Here is an 18743-nt window from a genome sequence, read left to right as displayed (position 1 = left end):
GAGTTGATCACGGGATGATGTGAGTTACGGAACGAGTAAAGAGACTTGCCGGTAACGAGATTGAACAAGGTATAGGGATACCGACGATCGAATCTCGGGCAAGTAACATACCGTTAGACAAAGGGAATTGCATACGGGATTGATTGAATCCCCGACATCGTGGTTCATCCGATGAGATCATCGTGGAACATGTGGGAGCCAACATGGGTATCCAGATCCCGCTGTTGGTTATTGACCGGAGAATGTCTCGGTCATGTCTGCATGGTTCCCGAACCCGTAGGGTCTACACGCTTAAGGTTCGATGACGCTAGGGTTATAGGGAAAGTATGTACGTGGTTACCGAATGTTGTTCGGAGTCCCGGATGAGATCCCGGACGTCACGAGGAGTTCCGGAATGGTCCGGAGGTAAAGATTTATATATGGGAAGTCCTGTTTTGGTCACCGGAAAAGTTTCGGGTGAAATCGGTAATGTACCGGGACCACCGGGAGGGTCCCGGGGGTCCACCAAGTGGGGCCACCAGCCCCAGAAGGCTGCGTGGGCCAAGTGTGGGAGGGGACCAGCCCCAGGTGGGCTGGTGCGCCCCCCCACCAAGGCCCAAGGCGCATGGGAGAGTGGGAGGGGGCAAACCCTAGGACCAGATGGGCCTTAGGGCCCATCTAGTGGGGCGCCCCCCCCCCTCTCCTCCCCTTGGCCGCCCCCCTTGATGGGATCTAGGGCTGGCCGCCTCCTCTTGGGGGTGGAAACCCTAAGGGGGGGAAGCCCCCTCCCCCCCTGTATATAGTTGAGGTTTGGGCTGCCCAAGAGACATGAGAACGTCTCCTTTTTGGCGCAGTCCTACCTCTCTTCCTCCTCCTCCTCTCCCGCGGTGCTTGGCGAAGCCCTGCGGGATTGCCACGCTCCTCCACCACCACCACGCCGTCGTGCTGCTGCTGGATGGAGTCTTCCCCAACCTCTCCCTCTCTCCTTGCTGGATCAAGGCATGGGAGACGTCACCGGGCTGCACGTGTGTTGAACGCGGAGGCACCGTTCTTCGGTGCTTAGATCGGAATCAACCGCGATCTGAATCGCTACGAGTACGACTCCCTCATCCGCGTTCTTGCAACGCTTCCGCATCGCGATCTACAAGGGTATGTAGATGCACTCCCCTTCCCCTCGTTGCTAGATTACTCCATAGATTGATCTTGGTGATGCGTAGAAAATTTTGAATTTCTGCTACGTTCCCAAACATCTTCTACCCATCTATGCACGAGAATGGGCGTATCCGCTTTCCTTTGATTAATCCGGCGTGCGATCGTGCCACTGGCCACCTTGCACGCTACATCACCGCTAGCTATCTCCTTAACTATGAGTTAGCTCGAGAGCTCCCACGCGTTCGCGCCGCTCTCGCTGCTACTCGTATAAGGAACCTTCTTCCCGCTGTCATCTACATTTCTGCTCCTCCCACCTCCGTTCCTACGACGACCTTGTAGGGTACCGTTAACCCTTTGACGATGAACCCTCGCAGCGCTCCTGCTGGATAGTCTTCTCTTGTCCTACTCCTGCCGCTCCTATGCTTAGATCCCATCCCCCGCCTGCCCATGAGGGAGAGCCCTCATGGCAGCGCCAGCGCACCTCTCTTCCCCGGAGGTCTCTACTATCAGTTCAGGATCTGGGTCCGGCTCAGGAGACGAACCTGCAGCAGCATCATCCGAGCAGTAGATCGTTAGAGTATCATGGTATTCATGAGCATGATGTATGGCTGTAATCGCATTTGTCCTGATGCGTAGTTTCAGGTATGAGGGTAGTAGACCCATTGCAATGTTTATTTTCATGTTGGGACTATGTATAATTATGTTGGATTTTTATTCGACTTGGTTTTATTCGCTTTTTTCTTCCAGGATTTTTCATTGGTCTTTCCCCCATTTTGGAATTTTTCTCATCATGGTTGCTATGTATTGGGAAAACGAAAAATAGGATGCCACGTGGAGGCAGCAGCAGCCAAGCTGGTGAGGATGTCCCTGTCCGTCGTTCTGCAAGACAGGCAGGACATTCCCCTGAACCTTACCAGCCACCTCCGCCTCCACCGCCACAACCGCCTTCCACCGAGCAAATCCTGTGAATGTTTGAAGAAAGAAGGAGCAACGATCTGCTGGAAATACTGAAAAGTGTACAGGTTATGGTTGGGCAGAATAGAAACCAGAATGGCCATCATTCCAAGCTATCAGACTTTCAGCGAACCAAGCCTCCCAGTTTCAGCCATACTACTGATCCTTTGGACGCCGACGACTGGCTAAGGACTATTGAAAGAAAACTGGAAATTGCTCGCACAGACGACGGAGAGAAGGTTCCCTTTGCAACGCATTATCTCGAAGGAGCTGCCGCTATATGGTGGGATAATGCCAAAGCAATATGGCCTGCCGACGGGGAAATTACTTGGACAAAATTCAAGGATCACTTCCGCAAATATCATATTCCCACCGGAGTCATGAAGATCAAGCAACGTGAATTTCTCGCCCTCACTCAAGGCAGCATGACCGTCGCCGAGTATCTGAATAAATTCAACCATCTGGCCCGCTACTCTCTCCACGATGTGGCCACCGAAGAGCAGAAGATCGACAGATTTCTTGGAGGCCTACATCAACATCTCCAGTGCACTCTCGGCATGTTTGATTTCCCCGACTTCCTGACTCTGGTGAACAAGGCCATAATCGCCGAGAGGGAACACAAGCTCCTGCACAACAACAAGCCAGCTTCTAATGACTACAAGCGCAAATTCGAGCCCAAGAAGGATATAAAATTAGTGCAAAAGGCTCGTACATGGCAACAGACTCGGGTGGAGTACAAACCCAATTGGCAGCAGAACGTCAACAAGACTACTACACAAGTCAAAAATGTCGTGACCAGCCCGGTGCGCGACGATTGCCAGCGCAACAATCCGTGCTTCAGCTGTGGTCAAACCGGACACTACGCCCGACAGTGTCCCAAGAACACCAAGCCCGTCGCTCCATTTCAGCCGCAAGTTAACTACATGGAGCAGTATTCCGCCCCCGATATAATCCAAGGGCAAGTTCATCACATTTCCGGGCGAAGCCCAAGAGGACCCGGAAGTCGTCATTGGTATGTTTCTCGTAAATGACATACCCGCCGTAATTTTATTTGACTCTGGGGCTTCCCACTCTTTTATTTCGCGGAGTTTTGCTTCCCAAAACAATCTTTCTTGCTCGATTTTGGGAAAGCACATGCTGGTACAATCCCCGGGATCCATGCTCAGAAGCAATCTCGTCTGCCGAAATTTGGAGATTGACATCAAGGGCGTCAAGTTTCCAACATCATTGATAATCATCGATTCCAACAAATTGGATGTCATTCTGGGCATGAATTGGTTAACCCAATAACAAGTCTGCATCAGCTGTGCGACCAGAGAAGTTACCCTAAAAAATATGGAAGGTCACACCACAAGTTTTTATGCCTGCAAGCGCATCCCCACGAAGGATATGGTTTTCGCAGCCATAGCAGAAGAGGTGGAATTAATCCCAGTGGTCAGCGAATATCCAGATGTATTTCCTGAAGAATACCCGGCATGCCACTAGAACGAGAATTGGAGTTCGCTATTGACCTAGTGCCTGGAACCACCCCGATACATAAGAAATATTATCGGATGCCCTCCTTAGAATTGGTGGAAGTGAAGAAGCAACTGGATGAGATGCTGCAAAAAGGATACATTTGTTCCAGCTCTTCACCATGGAGATCACCAGCTATCTTCGTGGACAAAAAGGATGGCAGTCTAAGAACGTGTGTAGACTACCGACAGCTGAATGACATCACCACTAAAAACAAGTATCCACTACCAAGGATTGACGATCTGTTTGATCAACTCAGTGGGGCCAAAGTATTCTCAAAAATTGACTTGAGGACGGGTTATCATCAACTCAAGATTAAGAAGGAAGATATTCCTAAGATCGCGTTCACCACTCGGTACTGTCTTTACAAATACATAGTTATGTCCTTAGGCCTCACCAACGCTCCTGCATTCTTTATGCATATGATGAACAAGGTGTTTATGGACTTCTTGGACAAGTTTGTGGTGGTGTTCATTGATGACATCCTCATTTATTCCAAAAGCAAGGACGAACATAAGGAACATCTTCTCAGTTCTGCAACGGCTTCGCGATCATCAATCGTATGCCAAATTCAGCAAATATGAGTTTTGGCTCCAGCAAGTGGGATTCCTCGGACATATCCTCGCAGAAGGAATCTCGATGGACCCAAGCAAGGTAAAAGATGTACTTGATTGGTCCGCACCCACCACCGTCTCAGAAATCCGGAGTTTGCTTAGACTGGCAGAATATTATAGTCGTTTTATCGAAGGATTTTCCAAGATCGCCAAGCCAATGACTGAGGTCCTCAAGAAGGACAAGAAGTTCGTATGGACTGAAGAATGCGAACAGAGCTTCAATGAGTTAAAAACCAGACTGACATCGGCACCCGTATTAACTCTTCCAGATATCTACCGCAGTTTTGATATTTACTGCGACGCCTCCAGAAAAGGACTGCGGTGTGTACTCATGTAAGATGGCAAAGTGGTGGCCTATGCATCTCGCCAACTGCGACAACATGAAGGAAATTATCCTACTCATGATTTGGAATTGGCCGCAGTGGTGCACGCTTTAAAAATCTGGAGACATTATCTGATTGGAAAGAAGTGCCACATATTCACCGACCATAAAAGTCTCAAGTATATATTCACTCAGCCCGACTTGAACCTTCGACAGCGAAGATGGCTCGAGTTGGTTAAGGACTGTGACCTCGGAATAAATTATCACCCGGGCAAAGCTAATGTGGTGGCTGATGCCCTCAGCCGCAAACCCGCCAACCTTAGTGCCCTAATGGATTCCTTGCCTCCAGAGCTCTATGAAGAAATCATGGAGTTGAATCTGGTAATAACCGACGCCCGTCTTACCAATATATTGGAAGTTGCTCCTACGCTCGAAGAAGAAATCCGCAGAGCTTAAGCGGATGATAAGGTGTTACAGATATATGTTCAGAAGCTGCACCAAGGGCAAGCACCAGATTTCGCGATGGATCAGCAAGGTTCGCTAAGGTTCCGAGGAAGACTTTGCGTACCCAACCAAGACAGTCTGAAGAAGAAAATATTGGCGGAAGCACATGAAGCACCATACAAAATTCATCCCGGTGGTAGAGGATCTTCGTCAGATATTTTGGTGGGATGGAATGAAGAAAGACATCGCGTATTTTTTGGCCTGCTGCGATATCTGCAATAAGGTAAAGGCGGAACACCAAAAACCCGCCGGACTCATCCAGCCTCTGCTGGTATCCCAATGGAAATGCGACGTTATTTGCATGGATTTTATCACCGGATTACCAAGGTCTCATCGAGGAAACGACGCGATATGGGTCATAGTGGACACTCTAACCAAGGTGGCACACTTCCTACCTATCCAGACCACATACCGTGCAAATCAACTTGCACAGCTGTATGTATCAAGAATCATCATTCTGCATGGAGTACCCAAGACTATCACCTCCGACAGGGGATCTCTATTCACATCCGCATTTGGGTCCCGACTTCATCAAGCCTTGGGTACCACTCTGAAGTACAGCACGGCTTACCATACTCAGACAGATGGACAGACTGAGCGAGTAAATCAAATACTCGAAGATATGCTCCGGGCATGTACATTGGCCCAAGGAACCAAGTGGGAAGACTGTCTGCCCTACGCCGAGTTTTCCTACAACAACAGTTTACAAGCCAGCTTAAAGATGTCACCCTATGAAGCCCTGTATGGCCGGAAATGCCGCACCCCATTAAATTGGTCTCAACCCGGAGATAGCCATATTTTCGGGACTTATTTAATGCTCGAAGCCGAGAAGCAAGTCAAGGAAATCCGAGACAGATTGCAACTGGCGAAATCCTGACAGAAGAGCTACTATGATGCCAAACATCGTCAGATCAGCTTCGAACCCAGAGAACACGTATATCTCCGAGTCACCCCTATGAAAGGAGTCAAGAGGTTTCAGACCCGTGGAAAATTGGCACCCAGATATATCGGTCCATTCCCCGTCATGGCCAGGGTCGGAACAGTCGCCTACCAGTTGGAATTGCCACCAGAATTCTCCGAAGTACACAACGTGTTTCACATCTCGCAGCTAAGAAGATGCATCTCTCCACCGGAGAAAAGGACTGATATGTCAGAGATAGAATTGGCTAAGGATTTGACTTATGAGGAAAAGCCAATCAGAATATTGGATCAGACAGAAAGGGTCACTCGCGGCAAAGAGATAAGATTTTACAATGTTCAGTGGGAGCATCACACCGAAGAAGAAGCAACCTGGGAAAGAGAGGAATTTTTAAGGACTGCATACCCAGAATGGTTTTCCCAAGCAACCGAATCTCGAGGACGAGACTCATCCTAAGTGGGGGAGGTTTGTGACAGCCTGGATTATGCCTTCTCTCTTTTTACCGGACTTGCCTTCTCTCTCTTTCCGGACTTGGTTTTCATCGTGGTTTTTGCCCTGATTTGATTTGGACTTTTGGATCAATTCAAATGGACTTGTCACTTGGGAATATCCTTGGCTTTCACCCAAGTGACCTATCCCACTTATCCCTCCCACAAATTCCCAAAATAATAAAATGAATATTTTTCCTTTAAGGAAAATATTCATTTTTCTCTCTTAAGTTCATTTCAGAACTTTGTGCTCCAAAGCAACCTCAATTTTTCTTGCTCAAAACAATCTGAGATAATTCCTAAATATTCTTATGACCATGGCACATCTTTCCATGCAAAAATATTGCATCACTTTTTGTAATATTTTTGCTGTAGAAAATCTTTTCACTTCTGGGCCAGAAATGCATTTTGTACAGCAATTGCATTTTCCCCTAAGCTTTTAGCCTTGATCTTTATTGAGCTTAAACACCCTCCTAAGAAACCCTAAACCCCAGGAGATCAGCCCTAATGGCCTTCTAGGAGGTGGCCAAACTTGGCGACCAAGTTTTTGTACAGAAACTTGTCAGCTAAGTGGCGTCACTTCTGGTCGACCTGGGCATGAGCCATCAACTCCCCTAGAATAAACACTGCACGGTCGAGAGCATAGACAAGGTTTGGCCGCTCATGGGCGTCATTTTGACCATGCCAGCTTGGTGACCACGCGTGGACACGGTGCTTGGCATGCGTCTCGACGCGCTCTGGCTGGCGCTTTGCGTTCTGTTTCGCGCATGTGCATGCTAGCACTCGCCTCCGACTGCCGCAACGTGCCACAACCCTCGACCCATCACCCATGACCCCTCCCTGGCGCTCGCCAACGCCGGAGCCACAGCAGCAAGACCGGTCAGGTCGCGGCCAAAATGGCACAGTGCGCGCGTGTGCTTGTCCCCATCTCAAACCGCCTCATGTGCTCATCCGCGAGTGTAGGCAAGCGCCGGTGTTGACGCTGCACCCTGCCCCCTCGTGTTGGAGCCTCTCGTCGACGTTCGCCGCGTGTCCAGAGCACTCCGTCGACGACATGTCCCCCCCCTCTTGCTCCGGCTATATAAAGCCACCCCGACTCGAATCCTGGCCACGCACCACTCCACACAACCACCACGAACACGTAGAACGACCGCAGTTTTGTCGGGCAGGCCTCTGGCCGTCGCCCCGACCCGAGGACTCCGGCGATCCCCGCAGGCCAGCTGCCGCTCTCCAGGGCCTCTCGAGCTCAAGCAGCTGCTTGGAAAGGGCCTTCGTGGTATGCTAGAGCTGCCTGGACCCCGCCAAGCCCTCGGAGCTGCCTCTAGCCTCCGTCTTCCACCTCTCCGGCGAACCCCGTCCGCCACCGAAACTTGCGAGCTCGACTGGAACTAGCTCCGTCCACCTCTCGCCAAGCCACGGGTACAGGCAGGTGCGCCGCGAGCCCCGCTTCCAATCTATCCCTCTAGCTTAGCCCCAGACCCCCTCGTCGCTGGCGTAAGCTCCGGCGAGGCGTCGCCCTCCTGTGATCTCGATCCCCCTCTCTCTCTCCTGACTAGTGGGGCCTAGTGTCAGCCTCACCACTCGCACCCCGAAGTGGTATGAGTGGAGGCGCACTCCCACTTTACGTCTTCGACGTCACCCCCCAGGAATTTCTGTTTAATTCAAATTTATTCAGAAATTTGACCAAACTTTGACCAGCCATAATTTCTAAACCACAAGTCCAAATGCATTGATTCTTTTTGCATTGTCTTTGTTACAGAAAGCTCTAGCAGCACACTAAAGGGTGGATTTTTCCTTGCTGTCTAGAATTTCTGGTGATTTTCAAAATGAGTTTCGACATTTATTTTTGTGGTTTTAAAATATTTTCAAAAGGAGGATCTTGCCTTGAAGCTAACCAGGAGGAGTGTGACCCTCCTCTGCACTAAGGCAAGCCACAACATCATTTGGATGGTGTTATTTCAATATCTATGATTTTTTACTTGAATATGAGTCTTTAATTGCATTTAAAATTTGATAAATTAATATGGTTAATTGCTAGTTGTTTTCTGATGCTTGATATGCTTGTTTTAGCCTCTGGTTGAGTTCATAGAATTGTTTGGCTAAGTAGAGTAAAATTTTGCACTAGATATTTTGTTATGGAAAGTTATGGTAGCTATTTTTGCTAGTAATAGTTTTGAACTAAATATTGCACTAATAAAAATGTTGTTTGTAGAAAAATGACTTATAACCAGAGAAGTTTATAATCTTAGAAGTGTAACTTAGTTATATTGCTTGTTTCGATCCATGCTTAAGAGTTGCTTGCTTTGTGTGATGAGTAGTTGTATGATTTCCGGTATGATGCCATGTTAGTAATAAAAAGTTTTTTTGAAAATTAATACTTGATTAAGTTCAACCTGAATATGATGTTGATCACATCATGGTGCCACTGAATCGGGTTCTAATTCATTGCGACCAGATTTACCTAATGGGAAGGTCTTGATTCGGTCCTTTGTCGTGGCTCTCACCGGTGCCTCCCGCGAGGGAAGGTTATGGGCGTGCTTACCCTGGCCCGGTAGGCAGACATAACCTTGTGTGCTCGATTGTTTTTATGGTACCATGTCCCCGTTTGGGACCGTTTCGCCACGACGGTGGCCGTTGGTGTCTTTTGTAGACACGGGGCCACCCAGGACCTAGCCCTGAGAGGGAGATGGTCGGAGTGGCCGGAGAGAGTGCATGGCAAAGGGAGGGTTTCGTCGGAGTACTTTGGTCCACCCGAATGGGAGTACGAGGCCAGGTATTCCGTAGTGTGGGTAAAGTGCGCTACCTCTGCAGAGTGTATTTAATCTATCAATAGCCGCGCCCTCGGTTATTGGCAAGACTCGGGAGTAAGTCACACCATGGATCAACTTTTGTAACTAATCTTGCAAACTAGTAATTCTTGTGATGCATTGTTTCGTGGTGAACCTTGAACACTCGAGGTGTTCATGAGTGATTGGTTTCAGGTGTGACCCCAGTGTGGTCACCGTTGGATACGAGGTAACCGTCTGGTAAGCGAGTCCGTGTGACTCGGTGCTCTATTTGGTTGTTCTGCATAGCTTTGCATTTGTAGTAATTTCTTGCATCAATTTAACTTGATTATTTACCATGATATTGTCTGTCATCGTGCTTATGTTTGTTGTGAGCTTGGAAGTACATTCCATGTACGGACCTGGCGTGTCATGCCAGTTTTCAGGCAAGCTGATTCGCATCGGAGCGCATCCCGTGTCTAGGCCGTGTCCACGTCGATGTCCCTGTGCCATGGAGTTCCGCTACGTCGTTCTTCCACTGCCGCGTAGTTTCATGTGATCGAGGCCCGAGCCATGTTCATTAAATAATGTGCATACTGTCCAGCAGCACCGTGTGTGCCGCTTGGCCTTGAATCTCGGTGTAATATCAGACCTTTGTACCACGCTAGTATCAATAAAGCGGTTATTTCTGTACCATGTTGTTGTGTATTGCCAGAAGACTCGATCTCTGGGCTGGCAATGCAGGGTAAACCTGTTGCTCTGAGCCGGGATGCCACAGTGACCCTTCCGTAGAGCTCACGGGAAAGAAACTTAAGGCTAAATATGAGAAACTCTACTCCATATGGCTCAAAAAAAGGAGGTTTACAACGCTCGCGGGTGACGCACACCGAACACCTATATATATTCCACCTAGTGCCTCATTTAAATGAGCAGCCTGTCTAGGCGCAAAAATCAGAAAGTAACTTAGTGAAGAAGATTGAGAAACTTAACATGATAGAGTCGGCGAACAAATATTTGGTCACCCTTCCATAGAGCTCACGGGAAAGAAACTTAGGCATAAATATGAGAAACTTAACTCCATATGGCTCAAAAAGAGGAGGTTTCTGATGCTCACCGGTTACGCATACCTATATATATTCCACCTAGTGCCTCGTTTTAATGAGCTAGGCATCCATATGCTGCAAATATCAATGGTCATTTGATCACCATCCGTCTCCGCTGGCACTGGTTGAGAGATTTTGCCTTATCTTGAGAAAATTGCACCTAGTGCCTTGTCATAGGCGAATCACATATGTTCTTCTATCGTGTATCTATGTCTAATAAATGGTCTAATATATTATGATAGGGAAGTGCTGGGATTGGATTTTTCGTGAGGTAAGAATTATGGGTCCCTGCAGTGAGCAATGTATGTATATGTCTACAAGCTCGGAAGATAGAATGTCACCCTATACATAGATGACGTACTGATGACAAACAAATCTCTTGTATCCTTCGGTATATGGCTGACTCAATGCATATTTGCCCGCAATCCCTCCCCCGTCATGTACTCCTAGAGCTCACGGAGAACAAACTTAGTGCCTTATTAGGAAACTTAACTACATCAAGCTCGAAAGAGGTGATTTTGGCGATGGACCTGATGCCCTCATATCTCGACCCTCGTCGTGTGAACATATTTCATGCGTTCTAGAAAAGACTTCGCATGTGAACATCAAATATACTTCGGCCGATGGATGGTCATTTGGTCACCATCCCTCTCCTCTCATGTTTCTTAAGAGATTTTGCAACAGCGAGTACTGACCTGAAATATAAACAATGGTCTCTTATCATGAGGTGTTGGTTTAATAACCATGTGGAAATGCTGAAGGGCGCAAAAATAAGAAAGAAACTTAGTAAAGAAGATTAACAATGTTCAGTGGGAGCATCACACCGAAGAAGAAGCAACCTGGGAAAGAGAGGAATTTTTAAGGACTGCATACCCAGAATGGTTTTCCCAAGCAACCGAATCTTGAGGATGAGACTCATCCTAAGTGGGGGAGATTTGTGACAGCCTAGATTTTGCCTTCTCTCTTTTTACCGGACTTGCCTTCTCTCTCTTTCCGGACTTGGTTTTCATCGTGGTTTTTGCCCTGATTTGATTTGGACTTTTGGATCAATTCAAATGGACGTGTCACTTGGGCATATACTTGGCTTTCACCCAAGTGACCTATCCACCTTATCCCTCCCACAAATTCCCAAAATAATAAAATGAATATTTTTCCTTTAAGGAAAATATTCATTTTTCTCTCTTAAGTTCATTTCAGAACTTTGTGCTCCAAAGCAACCTCAGTTTTTCTTGCTCAGAAAAATCTGAGATAATTCCTAAATATTCTTAGGACCATGGCACATCTTTCCATGAAAAAATATTGCATCACTTTTTGTAATATTTTTGCTGTAGAAAATCTTTTCACTTCTGGGCCAGAAATGCATTTTGTACATCAAGTGCATTTTCCCCTAAGCTTTTAGCCTTGATATTTCTTGAGCTTAAACACCCTCCTAAGAAACCCTAAACCCAAGGAGATCAGCCCTAATGGCCTTCTAGAAGGTGGCCAAACTTGGCGACCAAGTTTCTATACAGAAACTTGTCAGCTAAGTGGCGTCACTTCTGGTCGACCTGGGCATGAGCCATCAACTCCCCTAGACTAAATACTGCACGGTCGCGAGCATAGACAAGGTTTGGCCGCTCCTAGGCGTCGTTTTGACGATGCCAGCTTGGTGACCACGCGTGGACACGGTGCCTGGCATGCGTCTCGACGCGCTCTAGCTGGCGCTTTGCGTTCTGTTTCGTGCGTGTGCATGCTAGCGCTCGCCTCTGACTACCGCAACGTGCCACAACCCTCAACCCATCACCCATGACCCCTCCCTGGCGCTCGCCGACGCCAGAGCCGCTGCAGCAAGACCGGTCAGGTCGCGGCCAAAATGGCACAGTGCGCGCGTGTGCTTGTCCCCATCTCAAACCGCCTCCCGTGCTCGTCCGCGAGTGTGGGCAAGCGCCGGTGTTGACGCTGCACCCTGTCCCCTCGTGTTGGAGCCTCTCGTCGACGTTCGCCACGTGTCCAGAGTGCTCCGGCAGCGACATGTCCCCCCCTCTTGCTCCGGCTATATCAAGCCACCCCGACTCGAATCCTGGCCACGCACCACTCCACACAACCACCACGAACACGTAGAACGACCGCAGTTTGGTCGGCCAGGCCTCTAGCCATCGCCCCGAACCGAGGACTCCGGCGATCCCCGCAGGTCAGCTGCCACTCTCCAGGACATCTCGAGCTCAAGCAGCTGCCTGGGCAGGTCCTTGGTGGTCTCCTGGAGTTGCCTGGACCCCGCCAAGCCCTCGGAGCTGCCTCTAGCCTCCGTCTTCCACCTCTCCGGCGAACCCCGTCCGCCACCGAAGCTTGCGAGCTCGACTCTGACTAGCTCCGTCCACCTCTCACCAAGCCACGGGTACAGGCAGATGCGCCGTGAGCCCCGCTTCCAATCTATCCCTCTAGCCTAGCCCCAAACCCCCTCGTCGCCGGCGTAAGCTCCGGCGAGGCGCCGCCCCTCCTCTGATCTCGATCCCCCTCTCTCTCTCTTGACTGGTGGGGCCCAGTGTCAGCCTCACCACTCGCGCCCGAAGCGGGACGAGTGGAGGCGCACTCCCACTTTACGTCTTCGACGTCACCCCCCCCAGGAATTTCTGTTTAATTCAAATTTATTCAGAAATTTGACCAAACTTTGACCAGCCATAATTTCTAAACCACAAGTCCAAATGCATTGATTCTTTTTGCATTGTCTTTGTTACAGAAAGCTCTAGCAGCACACCAATGGGTGGATTTTTCCTTGCTGTCTAGAATTTCTGGTGATTTTCAGAATGAGTTTTCACATTTATTTTTGTGGTTTTAAAATATTTTCAGAAGGAAGATCTTGCCTTGAAGCTAACCAGGAGGAGTGTGACCCTCCTCTGCACTAAGGCAAGCCACAACATCATTTGGATGGTGTTATTTCAATATCTATGATTTTCTACTTGAATATGAGTCTTTAATTGCATTTAAAATTTGATAAATTAATATGGTTAATTGCTAGTTGTTTTCTGATGCTTGATATGCTTGTTTTAGCCTCTGGTTGAGTTCATAGAATTGTTTGGCTAAGTAGAGTAAGATTTTGCACTAGATATTTTGTTATGGAAAGTTATGGTAGCTATTTTTGCTAGTAATAGTTTTCAACTAAAGAATGCACTAATAAAAATGTTGTTTGTAGAAAAAATGACTTATAACCAGAGAAGTTTCTGATCTTAGAAGTGTAACTTAGTTTTATTGCTTGTTTGGATCCATGCTTAAGGTTTGCTTGCTCTGTGTGATGAGTAGTTGTATGATTTCCTGTATGATGCCATGTTAGTAATAAAAAGTTTTTTTGAAAATTAATACTTGATTAAGTTCAACCTGAATATGATGTTGATCACATCATGGTGCCACTGAATCGGGTTCTATTTCAGTGCGACCACATTTACCTAATGGGAAGGTCTTGATTCGGTCCTTTGTCGTGGCTCTCACCGGTGCCTCCCGCGAGGGAAGGTTATGGGCGTGCTTACCCTGGCCCGGTAGGCAGACATAACCTTGTGTGCTCGTTTGTTTTTATGGTACCTTGTCCCTGTTTGGGACCGTTTTGCCACGACGGTGGCTGTTGGTGTCTTTGGTAGACACGGGGCCACCCAAGACCTAGCCCTGAGAGGGAGATGGTCGGAGTGGCCGGGGAGAGTGCATGGCAAAGGGAGGGTTTCGTCGGATTACTTTGGTCCACCCGGATGGGAGTACAAGCCCAGTTATTCCATAGTGTGGGTAAAGTGCGCTACCTCTGCAGAGTGTATTTAATCTATCGATAGCCGCGCCCTCGATTATGGGCAAGACTCGGGAGTAAGTCACACCATGGATCAACTTTATAACTAATCTTGCAAACTAGTAATTGTTGTGATGCATTGTTTCGTGGTGAACCTTGAACACTCGAGGTGTTCATGAGTGATTGGTTTCAGGTGTGACCCCGGTGTGGTCACCGTTGGTTACGAAGTAACCGTTTGGTAAGCGAGTCTGTGTGACTCGGTGCTCTGTTTGGTTGTTCTGCATAGCTTTGCATTTGTAGTAATTTCTTGCATTAAGTTAACTTAATTAATTATCATGATATTGTTTGTCATCGTGCTTATGTTTTTTGTGAGCTTGCAAGTACATTCCATGTACTGACCTGGCATGTAATGCCAGTTTTCAGGCAAGCTGATTCGCATCGGAGCGCATCCCGTGTCTAGGCCATGTCCATGTCGGTGTCCCTGTGCCATGGAGTTCCGCTACGTCGTTCTTCCGCTGTCGCGTAGTTTCGTGTGATCTCAGGCGGTTTAGTTTGCTGCTATCGAGGCTCTTGTAGACTTGCGCTACAATGAGGTTCGCATGCACACCCACCCTAGACTTTTCTTCTACCCATCTATGCACGAGAATGGGCGTATCCGCTTTCCTTTGATTAATCCGGCGTGCGATCGTCCCACTAGCCACCTTGCACGCTACATCACCGCTATCTCCTTAACTACGAGTTAGCTTGGGAGCTCTCACGCGCTCGCGCCGATCTCGCTGCTACTCGTATAAGGAACCCTCTTCCCGCTGTCATCTACACTTCTGCTCCTCCCACCTCCGTTCCTACGACGACCTTGCAGGGTACCGCTAACCCTTTGACGGTGAACCCTCGCAGCGCTCCTGCTGCATGGTCTTCTCTTGTCGCTACTCCTGCCGCTCCAATGCTTAGATCCCATCCCCCGCCTGCCCCTGAAGGAGAGCCCTCAAGGAAGCGCCAGCGCACCTCTCTTCCCCCGGAGGTCTCTACTATCAGTTCAGGATCTGGATCCGGCTCAGGAGACGAGCCTGCAACAGCACCATCCGAGCAGTAGATCGTTAGAGTATCGTTGTAGTCATGAGCATGATGTATGGCTGTAATCACATTTATCATGATGCGTAGTTTCATGTACGAGGGTAGTAGACCCATTGCAATGTTTATTTTCATGTTGGGACTATGTATAATTATGTTGGATTTTTATTCGACTTGGTTTTATTCGCTGCTTTCTTCCGGGATTTGTCATTGGTTTTTCCCCCATTTTGGAATTTTCTCATCTTGGTTGCTATGTATTGGGAAAACGAAAAATAGGATGCCACGTGGAGGCAGCAGCAGTCAAGCTGGTGAGGATGTCCCTGTCCGTCGTTCCGCAAGACAGGCAGGACATTCCCCTGAACCTTACCAGCCACCTCCGCCTCCACCGCCACAACCGCCTTCCACCGAGCAAATCCTGCGAATGTTTGAAGAAAGAAGGAGCAACGGTCTGCTGGAAATACTGAAAAGTGTACAGGTTATGGTTGGGCAGAATGGAAACCAGAATGGCCATCATTCCAAGCTATCAGATTTTCAGCGAACCAAGCCTCCCAGTTTCAGCCATACTACTGATCCTTTGGACGCCGACGACTGGCTAAGGACTATTGAAAGAAAACTGGAAATTGCTCGCACAGACGACGGAGACAAGGTTCCCTTTGCAACGCATTATCCCGAAGGAGCTGCTGCTATATGGTGGGATAATGCCAAAGCAATATGGCCTGCCGACGAGGAAATTACTTGGACAAAATTCAAGGATCACTTCCGCAAATATCATATTCCCACCGGAGTCATGAAGATCAAGCAACGTGAATTTCTCGCCCTCACTCAAGGCAGCATGACCGTCGCCGAGTATCTGAATAAATTCAACCATATGGCCCGCTACTCTCTCCATGATGTGGCCACCGAAGAGCGGAAGATCGACTGATTTCTTGGAGGCCTACATCAACATCTCCGGTGCACTCTCAGCATGTTTGATTTCCCCAACTTCCTGACTCTGGTGAACAAGGCCCTAATCACCGAGAGGGAACACAAGCTCCTGCACGACAACAAGCCAGCTGCTAATGACTACAAGCACAAATTCGAGCCCAAGAAGGATATAAAACCAGTGCAAAAGGCTCGTACATGGCAACAGACTTAGGTGGAGTACAAACCCAATTGGCAGCAGAACGTCAACAAGACTACTACACAAGTCAAGAATGTCGTGACCAGCCCGGTGCGCAACGATTGCTAGCGCAACAATTCGTGCTTCAGCTGTGGTCAAACCGGACACTACGCCCGACAGTGTCCCAAGAACACCAAGCCCGTCGCTCCATTTCAGCCGCAAGTTAACTACATGGAGCATTATTCCACCCCCGATATAATCCAAGGGCAAGTTCATCACATTTCCGCAGACGAAGCCCAAGAGGACCCGGAAGTCATCATTGGTATGTTTCTCGTAAACGACATACCCGTCGTAATTTTATTTGACTCTGGGGCTTCCCACTCTTTTATTTCGCGGAGTTTTGCTTCCCAAAACAATCTTTCTTGCTCGATTTTGGGAAAGCACATGCTGGTACAATCCCCGGGATCCATGCTCAGAAGCAATCTCGTCTGCCGAAATTTGGAGATTGACATCAAGGGCGTCAAGTTACAACATCATTGATAATCATCGATTCCAACAAATTGGATGTCATTCTCAGCATGAATTGGTTAACCCAATACCAAGTCTGCATCAGCTGTGCGACCAGAGAAGTTACCTTGAAAAATATGAAAGGTCGCACCATAAGTTTTTATGCCCGCAAGCACATCCCCACGAAGGATATGGTTTTCGCAGCCATAGCAGAAGAGGTGGAATTAATCCCAGTGGTCAACGAATATCTAGATGTATTTCCTGAAGAATTACCCGGCATGCCACCAGAACGAGAATTGGAGTTCGCTATTGACCTAGTGCCTGGAACCACCCCGATACATAAGAAATATTATCGGATGCCCTCCTCAGAATTGGTGGAATTGAAGAAGCAACTGGATGAGATGCTGCAAAAAGGATACATTCGTCCCAGCTCTTCACCATGGGGATCACCAGCTATCTTCGTGGACAAAAAGGATGGCAGTCTACGAACGTGTGTAGACTACCGACAGCTGAATGACATCACCACTAAAAACAAGTATCCACTGCCAAGGATTGACGATCTTTTTGATCAACTCAGTGGGGCCAAAGTATTCTCAAAGATTGACTCGAGGACGGGATATCATCAACTCAAGATTAAGAAGGAAGATATTCCTAAGACCGCGTTCACCACTCGGTACGGTCTTTACGAATACACAGTTATGTCCTTCGGCCTCACCAATGCTCCTACATTCTTTATGCATATGATGAACAAGGTGTTTATGGACTTCTTGGACAAGTTTGTGGTGGTGTTCATTGATGACATCCTCATTTATTCCAAAAGGAAGGACAAACATAAGGAACATCTTCGCGCAGTTCTGCAACGGCTTCGCGATCATCAATTGTATGCCAAATTCAGCAAATGTGAGTTTTGGCTCCAGCAAGTGGGATTCCTCGGACATATCCTCGCAGAAGGAATCTCGGTGGACCCAAGCAAGGTAAAAGATGTACTTGATTGGTCCGCACCCACCACCGTCTCAGAAATTAGGAGTTTCCTTGGACTGGCCGAATATTATCGCCGTTTTATCGAAGGATTTTCCAAGATCGCCAAGCCAACGACTGAGCTCCTCAAGAAGGACAAGAAGTTCGTATGAACTGAAGACTGCGAACAGAGCTTCAATGAGTTAAAAACCAGACTGAAATCAGCACCCGTATTAACTCTTCCAGATATCTACCGCAGTTTTGATGTTTACTGCGACGCCTCCAGAAAAGGACTGCGGTGTGTACTCATGCAAGATGGCAAAGTGGTGGCATATGCATCTCGCCAACTGCGACAACATGAAGGAAATTATCCTACTCATGATTTGGAATTGGCCGCAGTGGTGCACGCTTTAAAAATCTGGAGACATTATCTGATTGGAAAGAAGTGCCAGATATTCACCGACCATAAAAGTCTCAAGTATATATTCACTCGGCCCGACTTGAACCTTCGACAGTGAAGATGGCTCGAGTTGGTTAAGGACTGTGACCTCGGAATAAATTATCACCCGGGCAAAGCTAATGTGGTGGCTGACGCCCTCAGCCGCAAACCCGCCAACCTCAATGCCCTAATGGATTCCTTGCCTCCAGAGCTCTATGAAGAAATCATGCAGCTAAATCTGGTAATCACCAACGCCCGTCTTACCAATATATTGGAAGTTGCTCCTACGCTCGAAGAAGAAATCCACAGAGCTCAAGCGGATGATAAGGTGTTACAGATATATGTTCAGAAGCTGCACCAAGGGCAAGCACCTGATTTCGCGATGGATCAGCAAGGTTCGCTAAGGTTCCGAGGAAGACTTTGCGTACCCAACCAAGACAGTCTGAAGAAGAAAATATTGGCGGAAGCACATGAAACACCATACTCAATTCATCCTGATGGTACCAAGATGTATGAGGATCTTCGTCAGATACTTTGGTGGGATGGAATGAAGAAAGACATCGCATATTTTGTGGCCTACTGCGATATCTGCAATAAGGTAAAGGCGGAACAG

At 48.0% G+C, this 18743-nt stretch overlaps 1 protein-coding gene across 1 annotated transcript; it reads left to right on the top strand.

The window, feature by feature from the left end:
- The first annotated feature begins 2156 nt into the window (after nt 1-2156).
- LOC141040786 (uncharacterized) lies at nt 2157-3116 on the top strand. The gene has a single exon (XM_073506905.1). It carries the CDS (start codon nt 2157-2159, stop codon nt 3114-3116), a length of 960 nt encoding a protein of 319 aa, XP_073363006.1.
- Nucleotides 3117-18743: the final 15627 nt, after the last annotated feature.

The sequence above is a fragment of the Aegilops tauschii genome, chromosome 2, assembly GCF_002575655.3.
Source record: "Aegilops tauschii subsp. strangulata cultivar AL8/78 chromosome 2, Aet v6.0, whole genome shotgun sequence".
NCBI lineage: Eukaryota > Viridiplantae > Streptophyta > Magnoliopsida > Poales > Poaceae > Aegilops > Aegilops tauschii.
The sequence above is the reverse complement of the archived record's forward strand: the minus strand, read 5'-3'. Positions and strand labels throughout refer to the sequence as shown.